Genomic DNA, 14,562 nt, shown 5'->3' with positions numbered 1-14,562 from the left:
GGCACCCAGTCCCTGCTCTCCAGCCTCCTCTTGTGTGAAACCGTGACGAGGGACAGGGCTGTGGCGGATCCTCCCAGGAGATGCGAGTCACCCGGGTTAAAAAGCTGAGGAACGCCTGTGGTGGACATGGGCACGGGCGGGGGAGGGGCGGGACAGCCTCACAAGGAAAACGAGTCGGGCTGGGAGGCCGCTTTTGCTCAGGCTGAACTGCTAACGTCTGGTTCTTCGTGTCAACGGCGGAAGAGTTGCTTCCTTCACCCAGAATGACCTGGCTGCATGCAAAGTGCCGCGGTGCTCAATAAACCTAAAATTAACTCACGCATCCCCTTTGCTTCCGTGCCAGGAGAAAGACGCACGGAAGAATGCAAATAAATACGAGGTTATAGGAATTAAAATTGTTACTGTATAGCTTCCAGGACCCCATTTTGGTCTAAGCCACTTGGAATATGAGTGATAAGGTGGTTTTTTTTTTGTATTTGTTTCTCTGTGTGGCGTCTTGAAATTCATACTGTGCTAATTTGGAAGGGACATGATAGTCTCAGCCCACAGACATTCATGCTTACAGCTGGCATTTCTATTAGACAAAAGTGTAGACTCTAAGTTGATTTTTATCTTGCAAACGTTTAGTGATAAATTGTGACTCTCCCTGATTTTTTTTTTTAATGGTTTAAACAAAGGTACTTAGTTTCAGTTTCTCCACTCAGATGAAATTTCAGATTTGCCACTGACACCAGGAGTCTCTCTGGCTTTAACACCTGGAAGTTTACTTTATTATTATTATTATTATTATTATTATTGATTCATAAAGACAGCAGAATTTTAGACTAGAATGAATTTTTGTGAGTTCAAAAGTTTTTGAGATGCAGGGATATCTTAAGCGCTTTGTTTCTCCAGATACAAACAGCAGTAGTGTGAGCTGTTTGTATCTGGATCATCTGTAGTAAGTAATAAAAACGAAACTACTGAGCCCACAGCCTGTACTTGTAACAAGAACTTGAGGTGATCTTAGTGCACGGTTGGTAGATGAGGTTTATGAGTCTCCTTATGTTATATGGAGATTTCGAATGTGAGTCTACAGAGAAAGGGGTCCCATCGAGTTCATCGTCCTGAGTACGTCCAAGATGAGAAAGCTCAGGCCAGAAAACCCTAAATGACATTTCTGACTTTCATTACTAGAGCTAGGTTCAACTCCCCAAGCTGTTGCTCCTGGGCCTGGCTTCCATCAGCTTCAGGTGTGTTGGTGATACAAGAGTACCTTTAAAAAGTATATAGCGGCTGCAGCCTGCACATAGTGGAATGCCACACCGAAGGGGTACCAGTACAGGACCAGAGCTGGATGCATGCCCAAGCAGTCTAGAATAGGTCACTGTGGGCGGCCATTGGGAAACCATGACCTAGGCTTTTCTCTCGGCAACTCTTCATGCCAGGTGACCAGAGACTAAGATAGTGGTAACTAAAAGCACGGGTTTGGTAAAAATGGTGGAGTCTTGCCAAAGAGTATCTACTGCCCAGCTTTAGGCTCTCATCACTTCATCCTTGTGTAGCTAAGGCTATGTTGTCTCTGCTTTCAGTCCGTTCTGCCATCCAGTCCTATTTACCACTGCGAAGTCTATCTTTCATTAAGTTAATGATTGTTACTTCCCTATACTAATTGTACAAAAGGCATCTCAAGCTCTTAATTCCCACAAAAAAAAGGTACCAGCAAGGTCCTAGCAAAGCCAAGTTTTTTAAATTCCAATTTTCACATCTTAATTTATGCTCCCGTGTTCTCATTTCCATTTCTGAAATTCATACATTATTTGTTATCAAAATCTAGTTGCCTTTCTCCCTCCCTCCCTTCCTCCCTCCCTCCCTCCCTCCCTCCCTTTTTTCTTTCTTTCATTCTGGTTTTCAAGGCTGGGTTTCTCTGTGTAGTCCTGGCTGCCCTGGATCTCGCTCTGTAGACCAGGCTGGTCTCGAACTCACAGAGATCCGCTTGACTCTGACTCCTTAGTGCTAGGATTAAAGACATGCACCATCACTGCCTGGCTTAGTTTCTTTTTCTAATTCATCCTATACATGCACTGTCTGTCTTCCAGGTGTCACCTCTATGATTGTTAATTCCTACTCAGAAACTCTTGATGATCACCCGTAGGAGTCATTCCATAATGTACCCCACAATGTATGTCAGCAGGTGGGAAATGAGAATATGAGCTTCTGTGTGCTACCATATCTTTGAAAACCTTTGCCCACAACGTTAATTTCCCCTTAGCCTGATTGATAGAACCTGGGTCCTTTATAGAATTCCTCTCATTTGTTGAGGCTTTAGCCAATTCAGATCACTTCTGCTTTTGCAGTTGTTTGTCCTACAACCTTTTCAGTCTGTTTCCCCCTGGCTTCTCTACTCTTCACAAGTTAGCATTATCTTCCTTACTCCCTTGTCCTTTTTTTTTTTTTAGTCTGGACCTCACTTACCCCAGGCTGCCCTTCAGAGTTTCTGTTAATCAATCCTGTTAATTTATCTTGAGATGCATGGATAGTCTTGGGCATTAGACTATGTGGCTAGTAGCAGGCTGCTTTCCGGAGCCCACTCATTTCTCTTTATCTAGTTGCACCTTACCAGGGTCAGATTTCTTTAGTTCCAAATCTATCATCATTAACCACCCTTTACTGCAATTCCATAGCTTAATGAATACTATGTAAACTACTTATGAATGTGAGGAGAAACACTGTAATGAAAACTCACATGGAAAGCTTTGGGAAACTCAGTAAAAGTGGGGTTGTTATAAATAATCATACAACTATAATCCCAGCACACAGGAGGCTGAGATGGAGAATCAAAACTTTGAGGCTAGTCTAGGTTACACAGAGAGACTCACCTCAAAAAAAAATAAGAATATTCTAAAGTTCTAAAGTATTATTTCTTACCACAGGACCACAGTTCTACCTATGGCACCATGGAAAGCCTTGCGTGAACCTTTTCAAATTGTATTAAAATATGCATTATGAAATTTTTCAACTCTGACCCGGTTCAAGTTAGTTAACCCTCTTCTCTTCACATGACAGAATACTTAATAATCTCTTTCTAATAGCCTCTTTTAATCCTTCATGAATTAATGTTATTGATACTCATGAATCCCACTATGCCTGTATTATGATACATTTATCAGGGTGGAACAGGAAGAAAGTATATACAAATGCCTCTTATATTCCATTTTAGAGGCAATGGTCTTCAAAAAGTTTATAAATCCTGAGACCAACCAGTTATGTATTAGGATGTAAAAACTCCAAGATCACAGTGCTTGGTGACAAAGTTTACTGCTTGTGTTTTCTTTCCCAACTTGCAGAATGCTCTATCTAGCAAATGGAATGATGGTAGAGATTTCTAGTTCTGAGTGGATATCTCAGTAATATGATACTTAGCATAGGAAAAATGCAGAATATTATTAACATGCAGTCAATTTCTTTCTAGAAGAATTAAAAGAGCAAGATGGGCCTCATGAATTCAAAATCCTTGTCGATTGAGATAGGGAGGCAGTTCATTTGGTAAAATGCCTGCTGTGTAAGTTCAGATTCCCAACAGCCATCTAAAATCCTGGCATTGATATCCCAGCGTTGGAGGTAGGGACAGAGACAGATTGAACACTAGACCAGCCAGTCTAGCCAATCAGTGAGTCAGGATTCAGTAGAGAGCAATAGAGAAAGATAACACACACACACACACACACACACACACACACACACACACACACAAACACCCCTACCTGTTTACTCTAGACCTCTGCCTTTTCTGTTTAGCCTCAGTTATAGCTAACATATTTGAGTATCTCTGTCTCTCCCTCCTCAGAGTTTCATAGTAGCCTAGGCTTGCCTTGAACTAGCACTCTTACTGTCTCTACCAAGTCCTGAGTGTTGGGATTTCAGGCATGTGCCAGCATGCCTAGTTGAGACTTACTCTCCAGCTATTCCATGAGTGTAGGAAAAACCTTTAAAAAGTTAATCAAAAGCATCTCAATAATCAATAATAACAAAATAATTTGAAAAGAACACAGCATTTGAGACTGTGAAAAATCTTGTTTGCTTTTGTAACAGTCCTTTGGTAGGAATGTGACAACTGCTAACCTGACTGAGAGCTAGGATGTTAACATGTCCATACAAGTGAGAACAACTCTGTACTATAAAGAATAATTTGAAATGTAAATGAGAATAACAGTAGAAATGATAAGATGGATAAAGGAGATAACATTGTTGGTAAGGAGATTTCAGCTAAGATTAGAAAAAGAAACATTAAAAATGTAGCCTTGTAACAGTGTCTCATTCACATCAATCAGCATTGTAAATCAGAGTGGCACTGGAGGGAGATTTTGTTCAAAAGCAGTAATTTTCCCACTGTTATAGTTTGTTGGTTTAGCATTGTCCTATGCGTACAGTAGCAGTAACCACAATAATTCCAGTGCTTACTCTGCACCTGGTGCAGCTTAAAGGATCTTTAATAATCAGAACAATCTTTTTTATTTTTATTTTTATTTTTTCGAGGCAGGGTTTTTCTGTAGATCTGACTGTTCTGGAACGCTGTCCGTAGACCAGGCTGGCCTTGGAACTGACAGAGATCTGCCTGCCTCTGCTTCCCCAACCTGTGCTGCCTCCCAGACTTCCCCCTAGATGTTTATTTAGGTTTGAGTCAGGGAGAACTTTCCACATTAAAAAAAAAGTGTACTTTGTTTTTTTTTTAAAAGCACTTGTCTTCAGATACAAAGGAGAATGTGTTGGAGCCAAGTGAAGAGCCACTCCTAAGAAAGAATTCCCGCCGGTTTGTCATCTTTCCAATCCAGTACCCTGACATCTGGAAAATGTATAAACAAGCACAGGCATCTTTCTGGACAGCAGAAGAGGTATGTCACCTCTTGCCTTATAGGATATTGAAATATTCTTACACATATTAAACTTTAACTAAGAGAAGACTCAGATTTAGTTTAGATTATTAGTTTTCACTGATAATAAATGTAATTATTAATTAACTTAAATTGAACGTATTTAGATTAATATCTGTAAGTAAGTTTTGGTACAAGGAAATTACATTTCATTCTGCCAGATTTTTTTCTGAGACAAGGTCCTTCTGTTAAGTTCATAGTCAAGATTCTTTTGCCTTTACCTTTAATATATTGTAGACCATTTTCTGTGTTTTAAGATGTATTTATTTTTAGTCTGTGAGTATGACTGTTTGCCTGCATATGTCTGTGTACATCATGTGTGTTACTGGTGCCCTCAGAAACCAGAGATTTTGGAGTCACAAGTGGGTGTGAACTGTCATATGAGTGCTGAGAGCCGAACCAGAGTCCTTTGCAACAGCAGCAAAAGCCTTAACCAATGAGCTATCCCTGAAGCCAGTCCACCCACAATTTTTATTTTTAAATAGATTCTTAGTTTGCTATGATTAAGTAAGACCAGTCTTGGGTTTTTTCATGCTCATTTGTTTGTTTTTATAGTTACTCATTTATTTATGTGTGCACGTGTTTGTGGAATTGAACTGATGGCACCAGGCTGAACCCTTGGCAGCAAACACCTTTACTTGCTGAGCCATTTCGCCAGTCCTCACACTAGAACAAACAAAATTGCAGCTGCAGTTTAAAAAAAATGAAGTGAGAGCCAGTCAGTGTTGGTTCACACCCTTCACCCCAGCACTCTGGAGGCAGAGACAGGCCAGTTCCCAAGTTCAAGGCCAGCCTGGTCTACAGAGTGAATTTCAGGACAGCCAGGGCTACACCGAGAAACCCTGGCTCAGAAAGACAAAAAACAACAATAAAAATGGAAGGGTGCAGGCTGTAAGGACCCTACACTAGCTTGAGAGGTGGATCTGATGAACAAAGCTGCAGTCCTGTGGACATTCTCACCATCCCAGTGAATTTACAATCTAGCTCTGCCTTCAGCTGCAGCAAAACTCAGCCACTGTAGCAGGGCAGCCATTGGTTACTTACCATCAGTGTAACTTTTTCCACCTTCCAAGTGAGTTCAATCCTGCTGGCTTAATGAGAACAATTAGTCGTGCAAATGACTGCTGTATAGTTTAACTGCACACACAAATAGTTTTTGTCTTTACTGTTTAATTATTTCTTATTGTTTATGATAGCCACACAATACTCCACACTATATGTACCCATAAGTATCTCTACGTCTGGACAGCTGTGTCTATGTGAATAAATGTCTTTAGATCTGTCTGCCCCTTAGTCAAGAGACCAAATGTGGACTAGCAAGATGGCTCATTGAACAGAAGCATTTTCTGAACAAGCCTGGTGGCCCGAGTTTGATTCCCAGAACCCACAGTGGAAGGAGTGGACTACCTCATGAATTTTCCTCTGATTGCTACCCATGTGTTATAGCACACACATGATCCCTTCCCCTCTCCCCTCCTCTTGTACACACACACACACACACACACACACACAATAAATGGTTTTGGAAACAGACCAAGCATATCTATGGAAACAACGCCCTGTGAAGGATGCAGGGTCTGAGGCCAGGCTGCTTCAGGACAGACCCTGTTCTGTCACATCCTGTCTCTCATCTTTCTCTGCACCCTTGCTGCTAAGTTGTGCTAACGCTATGTGACACATTGGCTTGTTAGGATCAGTGAAGTAGTTATGATATCATATTTGACATTTGATAATCACTTAATAAGTGAAAACTATGATTTCATACAAAGGGTGGAGACATATTTAAAGATACCAATGTCTGCAATTGTTTTTACACTCTCTTCAGATACTGACATACCTTTCTTACACTGCCAGCATTGCCATGAATTGTGGCTGACATATAGAGCAAAACACCCAACCGAAACAAGCACCCAGGGTTTTTACAGTAAGTCACCTGGCTTCCTGTTTGCTTGTGGCTTTTAGAAAGCTTTTGTGAGATATGGTTCAGAGAGCAAGTAGAGCATACAGTTGGCCCTTTTGTTTGTCATGTTTGAAAAGGGGACTTGTCATATTTGGGGTTCTGAAAGTTCATTAGAAATTAATTGCTTCTTTTAGATACTGTAATAAACGTTTATGACCAAAAATTACTGATTTTAAAAATTAGAATACATAGGTTGATACAGATTTTTCAGGAAGGTTCAAATACATGTTTTGAAAGGAAGTCAAAGATATTTTTAGTCCCACATATCAAACAAATGATGTAAAAAAAGTTAATTAACTTTATATTTCAGATTTTAAATCAGTGGTTGAATTTAATTCCCAAATATTAGGCCCTGACTCAGAAGACAAAGTATAGGCTTGGAAATTTTCTAAAAGCCAGTCAGGCAATTCTGATAATCAGCTTTCTGTTACTATAACAAAAATACCGAAGAAAATCAAGTTATATCGTAACAGTGGTGTAGGGAACCAATTAAGCCTTTGCTTTAACACACAGGCCTCTGGGGAATGAGGAGGATCTGAAGCTGTGGCGGCAAGTCTGGAATCAATATCTAGATGCTGAAATTTAGGATGAGTTCATATGAGATATATAATCAATGTGTAGGGCATTTTAAAGCTCGGTGTTTAAAAGCTCGGAAGAGGCAAATTTAATATTTAAAATGAAACTTATTGCAGACTGGGTTCCCATTGCTGTGATAAGACACCGTGACAAAAAGCAACGTAGGGAGGAAAGGAGTTACTTCAGCTTACAGCTGTAGCTCATTGCCCTGAGAAGTCAGGGTAGGCACTCAAGGCCAGAACCTGGCTGCTTGATGGCTTGTTCTTTATGCTAAGCCTGCTTTCTTATAGCACCTAGGACCACAAGCCTAGGGATGGAAACACCCTTAGTGAGCTGGGCTCCAATCAATTAAGAAAAGACTCTACAGGCTTGCTCACAGACCAGTCTGGAGTATGGGGGAGGGGGACACGTTAAGCTGACATGAAACTAGCCAGCACAATTGATGACTCCTTGTCAACTTGACACAAACACATCATTATTAAACCATAACCATTCATTTCTTGCTCTTCCCCAAGACTTCGCATTAATAATAGTTTTTTGTTGTTGTTGTTTGAGACAGGGTTTCTCTATTGTTGTTGTTGTTTATTTATTTATTTATTTATTTTTTTGGAGGCTGTCCTGGAACTAGCTCTAGGCTGGTCTCGAACTCACTGAGATCTGCCTGCCTCTGCCTCCTGAGTGCTGGGTTTAAAGGTGTGCGCCACCAACGCCCAGTCTTAGCAATAGTATTACAATATAAAACTTTTAAAACTTTTAAAAGTCCCATGGTCTTTACAAATTCAAACACTTTAAAGGGACAGTCACTTTAAAATATTCAAATTCTCTCCGAAACTCCAAAGCTGCTCCAAAACTTGGAAATCTTTTTATGATGAAGGCTCTTACAGTGGCTTCTTGTATAAAAAAAAGGTTAAATACTTTCTTCCTCCAAGTGGGAAGAACAAGGGCATATAGTCACAACCAAATCAAACTGAAACCAAAGTCCAACAGAGTAAAAAGTTCAATGTTGTTCATTGGGAATTCACTCACGATGTTCGGCTCCCACAAAGAGCTCAGACTGATTCTCCTCCTTGGTAGTTGTCCCATGGTACTGACATCTCCAAAACACTGGACTCTGTACCATGAAAAATAAAAGACCCAGAGATAGATATTGGTGTTCAAGCTTCAAGCTGAAGATCAGAAAACAAAGCAGACAGCCACTAGCTCTTACCTCTGCCTCAGACTGAAAGGGTTGATTCTGTCTCCATGAGCTCTCCACCAAGCCTCAGTCTTCTGCCTCTCCTCAGCGTGGCTGGAGAATAATGCCAGCTCTGAGATCCTGTTTCTGTCTTAAATACCTGTCATGACTTCTGGGGTTAAAGGCATGAAGTCTGTTACTCTTTTAGACTGATTCAATCTTGTGTAGCCCTGGGTGGCCTTGAACTCAGAGAGATCCACCTGCCTCTGTGTGTGGCACCACTACCTGGCTTCTTTGCTATTTTGATCTCCAGTGGCTTTAATCAATCATAAACAATATATCACCACAGGATTTGCTGCTGTACCTGGGCTATATCTTCATCAGTAGACCTTTCTGTTCTCGTGTAAACTTGCCAGGTCGTGGGTGCCAAGCTCCATGTCTTTGCATAGCCCTTCATCCTAGGGCTTCAGCTGTGACCCAGGTCGCACTTCATTGATGGCAGCACATGACCTTTGAGGGACTCTAGCCCTGCCACCCAGTGCCAAGCTTCAGCTGCTCTTGAGGGACCCTCATGCCTTCAAAACCAGCACCACCTGTGTACTTGTGTACAACCGGGTTTGGCTGCCAGAGTGTGATGCAGCCTTGGTCCCTGCAGGACCACAAGTTCTGTGTGCTGATGCCAAGGGGACATTTATAGACTTAGGGTCCTCTGATGCTAGTGTCTTCTTAATCACTGCCAGTTTCTCAGTCCCAGCTGACCAGCATCAATTGTCCCAGTAAAGCAAAGGTTTCACTTGGGTGGTTCAGGTCTCTTGTTAATTACAGCTGACTCTTCATCCCCAGCTGATCAGAACTACAGGCTCTTAATTCAGGACAGTAACATATAGTGCCCCTAGGAGTCTTAAAGGGACCCTCAAACTTGCTCTGCAACTTCACACACCAGGCCTCCATGTATCACTCTCAATTGAGGCTCCTTCTTCCAAAATGACTCTGTGTCAGTTGGACTTATACTTAGTTAGCACACACCCAGATCTTGGACTTATGCTTCCAGAACTTTGAAAAATAAATGTTTGTTTTTAAGCCATCCGGTCTATGGTGACTTATAGCAGCAAGAGCCAGCTAACAGTAAGGTACATTGAAGGAACACTTGAAACCAAAAAAAAAAAAAAAAACCAACCAAACAAAAAGGTTTGGATTACTCTCTTAGTTCCAAAGAATATTTTTAATAAGCATTTTCAAAGGTATTTCTATTCTAGAAGAAGCCTGTGTTTGTTAGGTGGTTTCTAAGTTTCTGTTGTTGTAATGAGACTCTATGATCACAGCAACTCTTTTTTTTTTTTTTTTTTTTCCTTCTCCTACTCTTATTGGGGGCCTGCCATCCAGCTTTGAAAGAAATACATGGAGACTTATTCTTACATGAATGCCTGGCCTTATCTTGGTTTGTTTCTAGCCAGCTTTGCCAACTTAAATTATCCTGTTTTCTCTTCTTCTATGTTTGACCACAGCAACTCTTATAAAAGAAAACATTTAGCTGGGGCAGGCTTATAGTCAGAGGCTTAGTCCATTATCATCATGGCAGGACATGGCAGTATGCACACAGACATGGTGCTGGAGAAGAAACTGAGACTTCTACATCTTGATCTGCAGGCAATAGGAAGTGAACTGCCCACCACACTGGGTGTAGCTTGAGCATATAAGAACTCAAAGCCTGCCCCCCAGTGGCACACTTCCTCCTACAAGGCCATCCCTACCCCAACAAGGTCACACCTAATAATGCCACTCCCTGTGGGCTAAGCATTCAAGCACAAGTCTATGGGGGTCATTCCTATTCAAGTCACCACAAAGCCATACCTGTAAACTGCTTTAAAACCTAGGTTGTTATCTTCCTGACATGATGACTTCCCAGTCAAGAAGAGTAACTGGCAGTTAGCATAGAGGCTATAATTAGTTACAGGTACTGAATCTATCTAATACTATAGTAACTATTGCACGAAACACATAACTGCTGAGACATTAGTTTACATACTTTATATACTGGACTAGTTTTTACTTTCTCTTTCCTTTTGGTTCATCATCCACTAGCTTTATTAATTTCAATATTTTAAAAATGTAACCTGGCTACCTAAATTAGCCCCAAAGCAGATCCCTTCATAAACGCCCTTCCCTTCTTTCCTCAGTCCCCTTTCTCTCCTTCCTTCTCCCCTTTCCCACTTCCTGAACATGCTAGGATTGTTTTGTTTGTTTAAACAAATTTTACTGGATAAGTCTGAAGTATAGATAAATCATGGTGTTGTAAAATGTGCATGCACACATGTACACACATGCATACACTTTTGACACATTTATACATGTGTATAAACTTTCTCCCACTAACAAACATATATGCTGTCTCATGTACTTAATCTACTTCCTCCCATGTGGCAAGAGCAGTTATAATTACTAGTTAGGTAAATGTTCTGAGTACAGCACATTATTATTAACATACTATTTATCTTAATTTGATTTTTGTGATTTTTTTTTAAATGTTTTTTCTTTCTGGCATAGCTTTTCTTAACTTTAAAGTGAAAGTTCTCTAAATTCTTGAAGTGAAGAACAGTTGGAGTGTTTTATTCTAGGTTGACTTATCAAAGGACCTCCCTCACTGGAACAAGCTTAAGTCAGACGAGAAGTATTTCATCTCCCACATCTTAGCCTTTTTCGCAGCCAGTGATGGGATTGTCAATGAAAACTTGGTAAGATTTTTATTTTACTGTTCCTATTTTGTACTTGAATGACGTTGTTAAAGAGATCACTGTAGATCCTGACTGAGGGAAGAAAGATGTTTGAATAATAGACTAGATGAAGCTTAATTTCTGTGTGGGTTATGTGTGCATGTACAGGTAGGGCCCAGAGAAGGATGCTGGCTATCTTCCTCTGTTGTTCTCTGCCTTATTCCCTGAGGGAAAGTCTTTTCATTGAACCCAGATCTCACCATTATTTGGCTAAGTTGACTGTCCAGAGAGCCCCAGGGAGCTCCCTGTCTCTGACAACTCAGCACTGAGGTTGCAGGCTCACAGACACATGTTAGGGAATCCAAACTCGGGTCCTTATGCCAGTGTAGCAAGCATTCTTACCAGTAAAGGTGTCTCCCAAGGCACCAAAGCTTAATTTTTGAGTATATTTTTCTCATGAAGTTTCAGAGGAAAAGATAGTTAACTGTCAAATGACTAGCAATATATTATGGAGTCAATAGTAAACTATGCCAATTAAAACTATACACAGTGTGGGGCTGAAGATGTCCCTGACTAACAGTGCTTGGATAATCATTATAGAGGCCCTGAATTTTAGCCTCAGCAATGTGAAAACAAAATCCAAAATTGCACAGCATTCATAAATTTGATTTTTTTGCCTCTAATAATAAACTTAATAAAGAATATGCCCTTAATAGCTGTCTGCAGCTCTGTGTAGATCTAGGGTCCGCCCCTCACATAGGAATCATGTTATGATTAGTTAGGAAGATTAGGTTTTTGTTAAGGAGAGTAGAAGTAAGAACATCCAGGATGAATGAGAAAAACTTTAACGGATCTGTCTACTATTAGGAAAAAGTTCTACAAGGCAGAAAGCACTGCTTTTGACACATATTCTAATATTTATCTGTTCACTAGGTAGTGTTTCTACTTGAAAGATAAATTTGTCCCGTTGCTTAGGAACACATTCCATGGTGTTGTGGGCATAGCTCAGTGAGCACCTGCCTGGCATAAGTAAAATATTGGCATCAATCTCCAGCACTAAAGTCAGTCTCCAGTGCTAAAGTTACCTGGCTAAACAGTAAGATGCTGCTTTAAAAGACCCATAAAGGCTGAGTATGGTGTGCTCACCCAGCATGAGTAAGATACTGGGTTTAACCCTGGAAGCCACAAAACAAGAAAGAAGATTAATAAGGTTTTTATGTCCTATTTGCTGTATAACAGTCACCCCCCCAATATACTAAAATTTTGCGTGTGTGTGTGTGTGTGTGTGTGTGTGTGTGTGTGTGCGTGTGCGCATGCCCACGGTGTGTATGTAGAAATCAGAGGACAACTTGGAGGAGTTAGTTCTTTTCCCTTCCATTATGAATGGAACTCTGAACTCTGGTCATTAGGTTTGGCAACAAGCAGTTTTAACTGCTAAGCCTTCTCATTGATCACTTTTTTTTTTTTTTTTTTTGGAGACAGTCTCTTGCCGTGTTTCCCAGGTTGGTGTTGAAATCAATATCCTCCTGCCCAGCTACTTGAGTGTTAGAAAAGACGAAAGATTTTTAAGTGTGAACGCTGATGTCACGCTGTACTTGCAGCGTGTCACCAGGGTTCTGTGGGAGCCTGCTTACTGGAGCTTTCTGTTTCCCTCCTTTCTGTAGGTGGAGCGTTTCAGTCAGGAGGTGCAGGTTCCAGAGGCTCGATGTTTCTATGGCTTTCAAATTCTCATCGAGAATGTTCACTCGGAGATGTACAGTTTACTAATAGATACTTACATCAAAGATCCAAAAAAAAGGTATTAATGGGGGGTGGTATTTATGAAGGTTTAGCTCTTTGCTTACATTAAAAGTAAAATTTATTCCAAAACTACAATGTTATTCACATTATTCACATGTGGAAGTTCATGAGTATAGTTTTTCTATTGCTCAGTAATGTGTTAGATTAAAGGCCTGGCATAAAACTAGTTAGTCTTTAGATGATTAATACCATCTCAAAACTTTGTATTTATAAATTGTATATTTGTATTTTATTGATTTTAGATTATTTTATATTCAACTCATTAAACTGAGTTTTACTTTTATTTCTATATTCATGATTGTGAACATGTAAAAATATAGAAAAACTAGATTAGGTAGTATACTGTTAGAGTTACAGTTATTATATCTGATAATTAAAATTTAGTCCAATTAATAGGAACAAATTAATAATTTCTCCATAATGTTTTTTGTTATAGGGAATTTTTGTTCAATGCAATTGAAACAATGCCATACGTTAAGAAAAAAGCTGACTGGGCTCTGCGTTGGATAGCAGATAGAAAGTCTACTTTTGGTATGTGTGTTAACTTGTACGCCTTCACTCCACTGCACTGTGGGCTCAGCTGTACTCAAGTATACCCTAGTTTCCCCCTCCAAACCAATTATGAGGCATCAACCTTCACTATAGCCTTTAGAATAAATGTCCTGGTGGTCATTTTATTTCACAAAAGTTAATGAAATATCTCTTACAGTTTTTTTGTGCATGAGTATGTGTTCATGTGTGGGTATGTATGTGCTTGTATGGTTGCAAGCACATGTATGCATATGCCTGTGATGGCTAAAAGCTGATGTGTCTAACTAAATACTTTCTCATTTATCCCTCCTCTCCTTCTTTTCTTCCTTCCTTTTGCTTGTGTGTGTGTGTGTGTGTGTGTGTGTGTGTGTGTGTGTGTGTGTGTGTGGTATAAGCATTGTGTATGTGTCTGTGCACATACGTATTCAGGTATACACCCACATGTGTGAGTATAAAAGCCAGAGGTCAATGTCATGTCTTTGTTACTGTTCTCCATCTTATTTTTTTAAAAAAGATTTCAGAATTTAAGAAATTTTTTGTATGTGTGTATGCCTCCCTGAGTTTATATGCACCATACGTGTACAGGTTCCAACAGAGGCTAGAGAGAGTTGGATTCCCTGGAGCTGGCATCGCAGGCTATACCTGACATTGATGTTGGGAACTGAACCTGGGTCCTCTGCAAGAGCAGTAAGCACCCTTAATCTCTGACTCCATTCTCCAGCCCCTTAATGTATTTTTAGTAATGAATATTTTTATTTATCCTTTGACAACTTCATACATATATACAAAATATTTTGATATTATAGCTCCCTAAATCTCCCTTCTACCCCTGTAGGATCCTCTTCCAACATGTTCCCTTCCCACCTTCACATCTTCTTATTTCTTTATTTCCACCACGTC

At 40.2% G+C, this 14,562-nt stretch overlaps 1 protein-coding gene across 2 annotated transcripts in view; it reads left to right on the top strand.

Annotated features, from left to right (window-relative positions):
• Rrm2b (ribonucleotide reductase regulatory TP53 inducible subunit M2B) overlaps positions 1-14,562 on the top strand; it is a 28,818-nt gene that overhangs the window by 453 nt on the left and 13,803 nt on the right. The window contains exons 2-5 of one of the 2 annotated variants that reach the window (XM_051202751.1): positions 4,719-4,871; positions 11,236-11,352; positions 12,996-13,129; positions 13,568-13,662. In XM_051202751.1, the coding sequence (XP_051058708.1) occupies positions 4,719-4,871; positions 11,236-11,352; positions 12,996-13,129; positions 13,568-13,662 (499 nt within the window). Of the gene's footprint in view, positions 1-4,715; positions 4,872-11,235; positions 11,353-12,995; positions 13,130-13,567; positions 13,663-14,562 lie in introns of both variants that reach the window. The other variant, XM_051202750.1, reaches the window with a different exon arrangement.

Source organism: Phodopus roborovskii, unplaced genomic scaffold (assembly GCF_943737965.1).
Source record: "Phodopus roborovskii unplaced genomic scaffold, PHOROB, whole genome shotgun sequence".
Taxonomy (NCBI): domain Eukaryota; kingdom Metazoa; phylum Chordata; class Mammalia; order Rodentia; family Cricetidae; genus Phodopus; species Phodopus roborovskii.
Note: the sequence above shows the minus strand (reverse complement) of the source record. Positions and strands in the feature narration are given on the sequence as shown.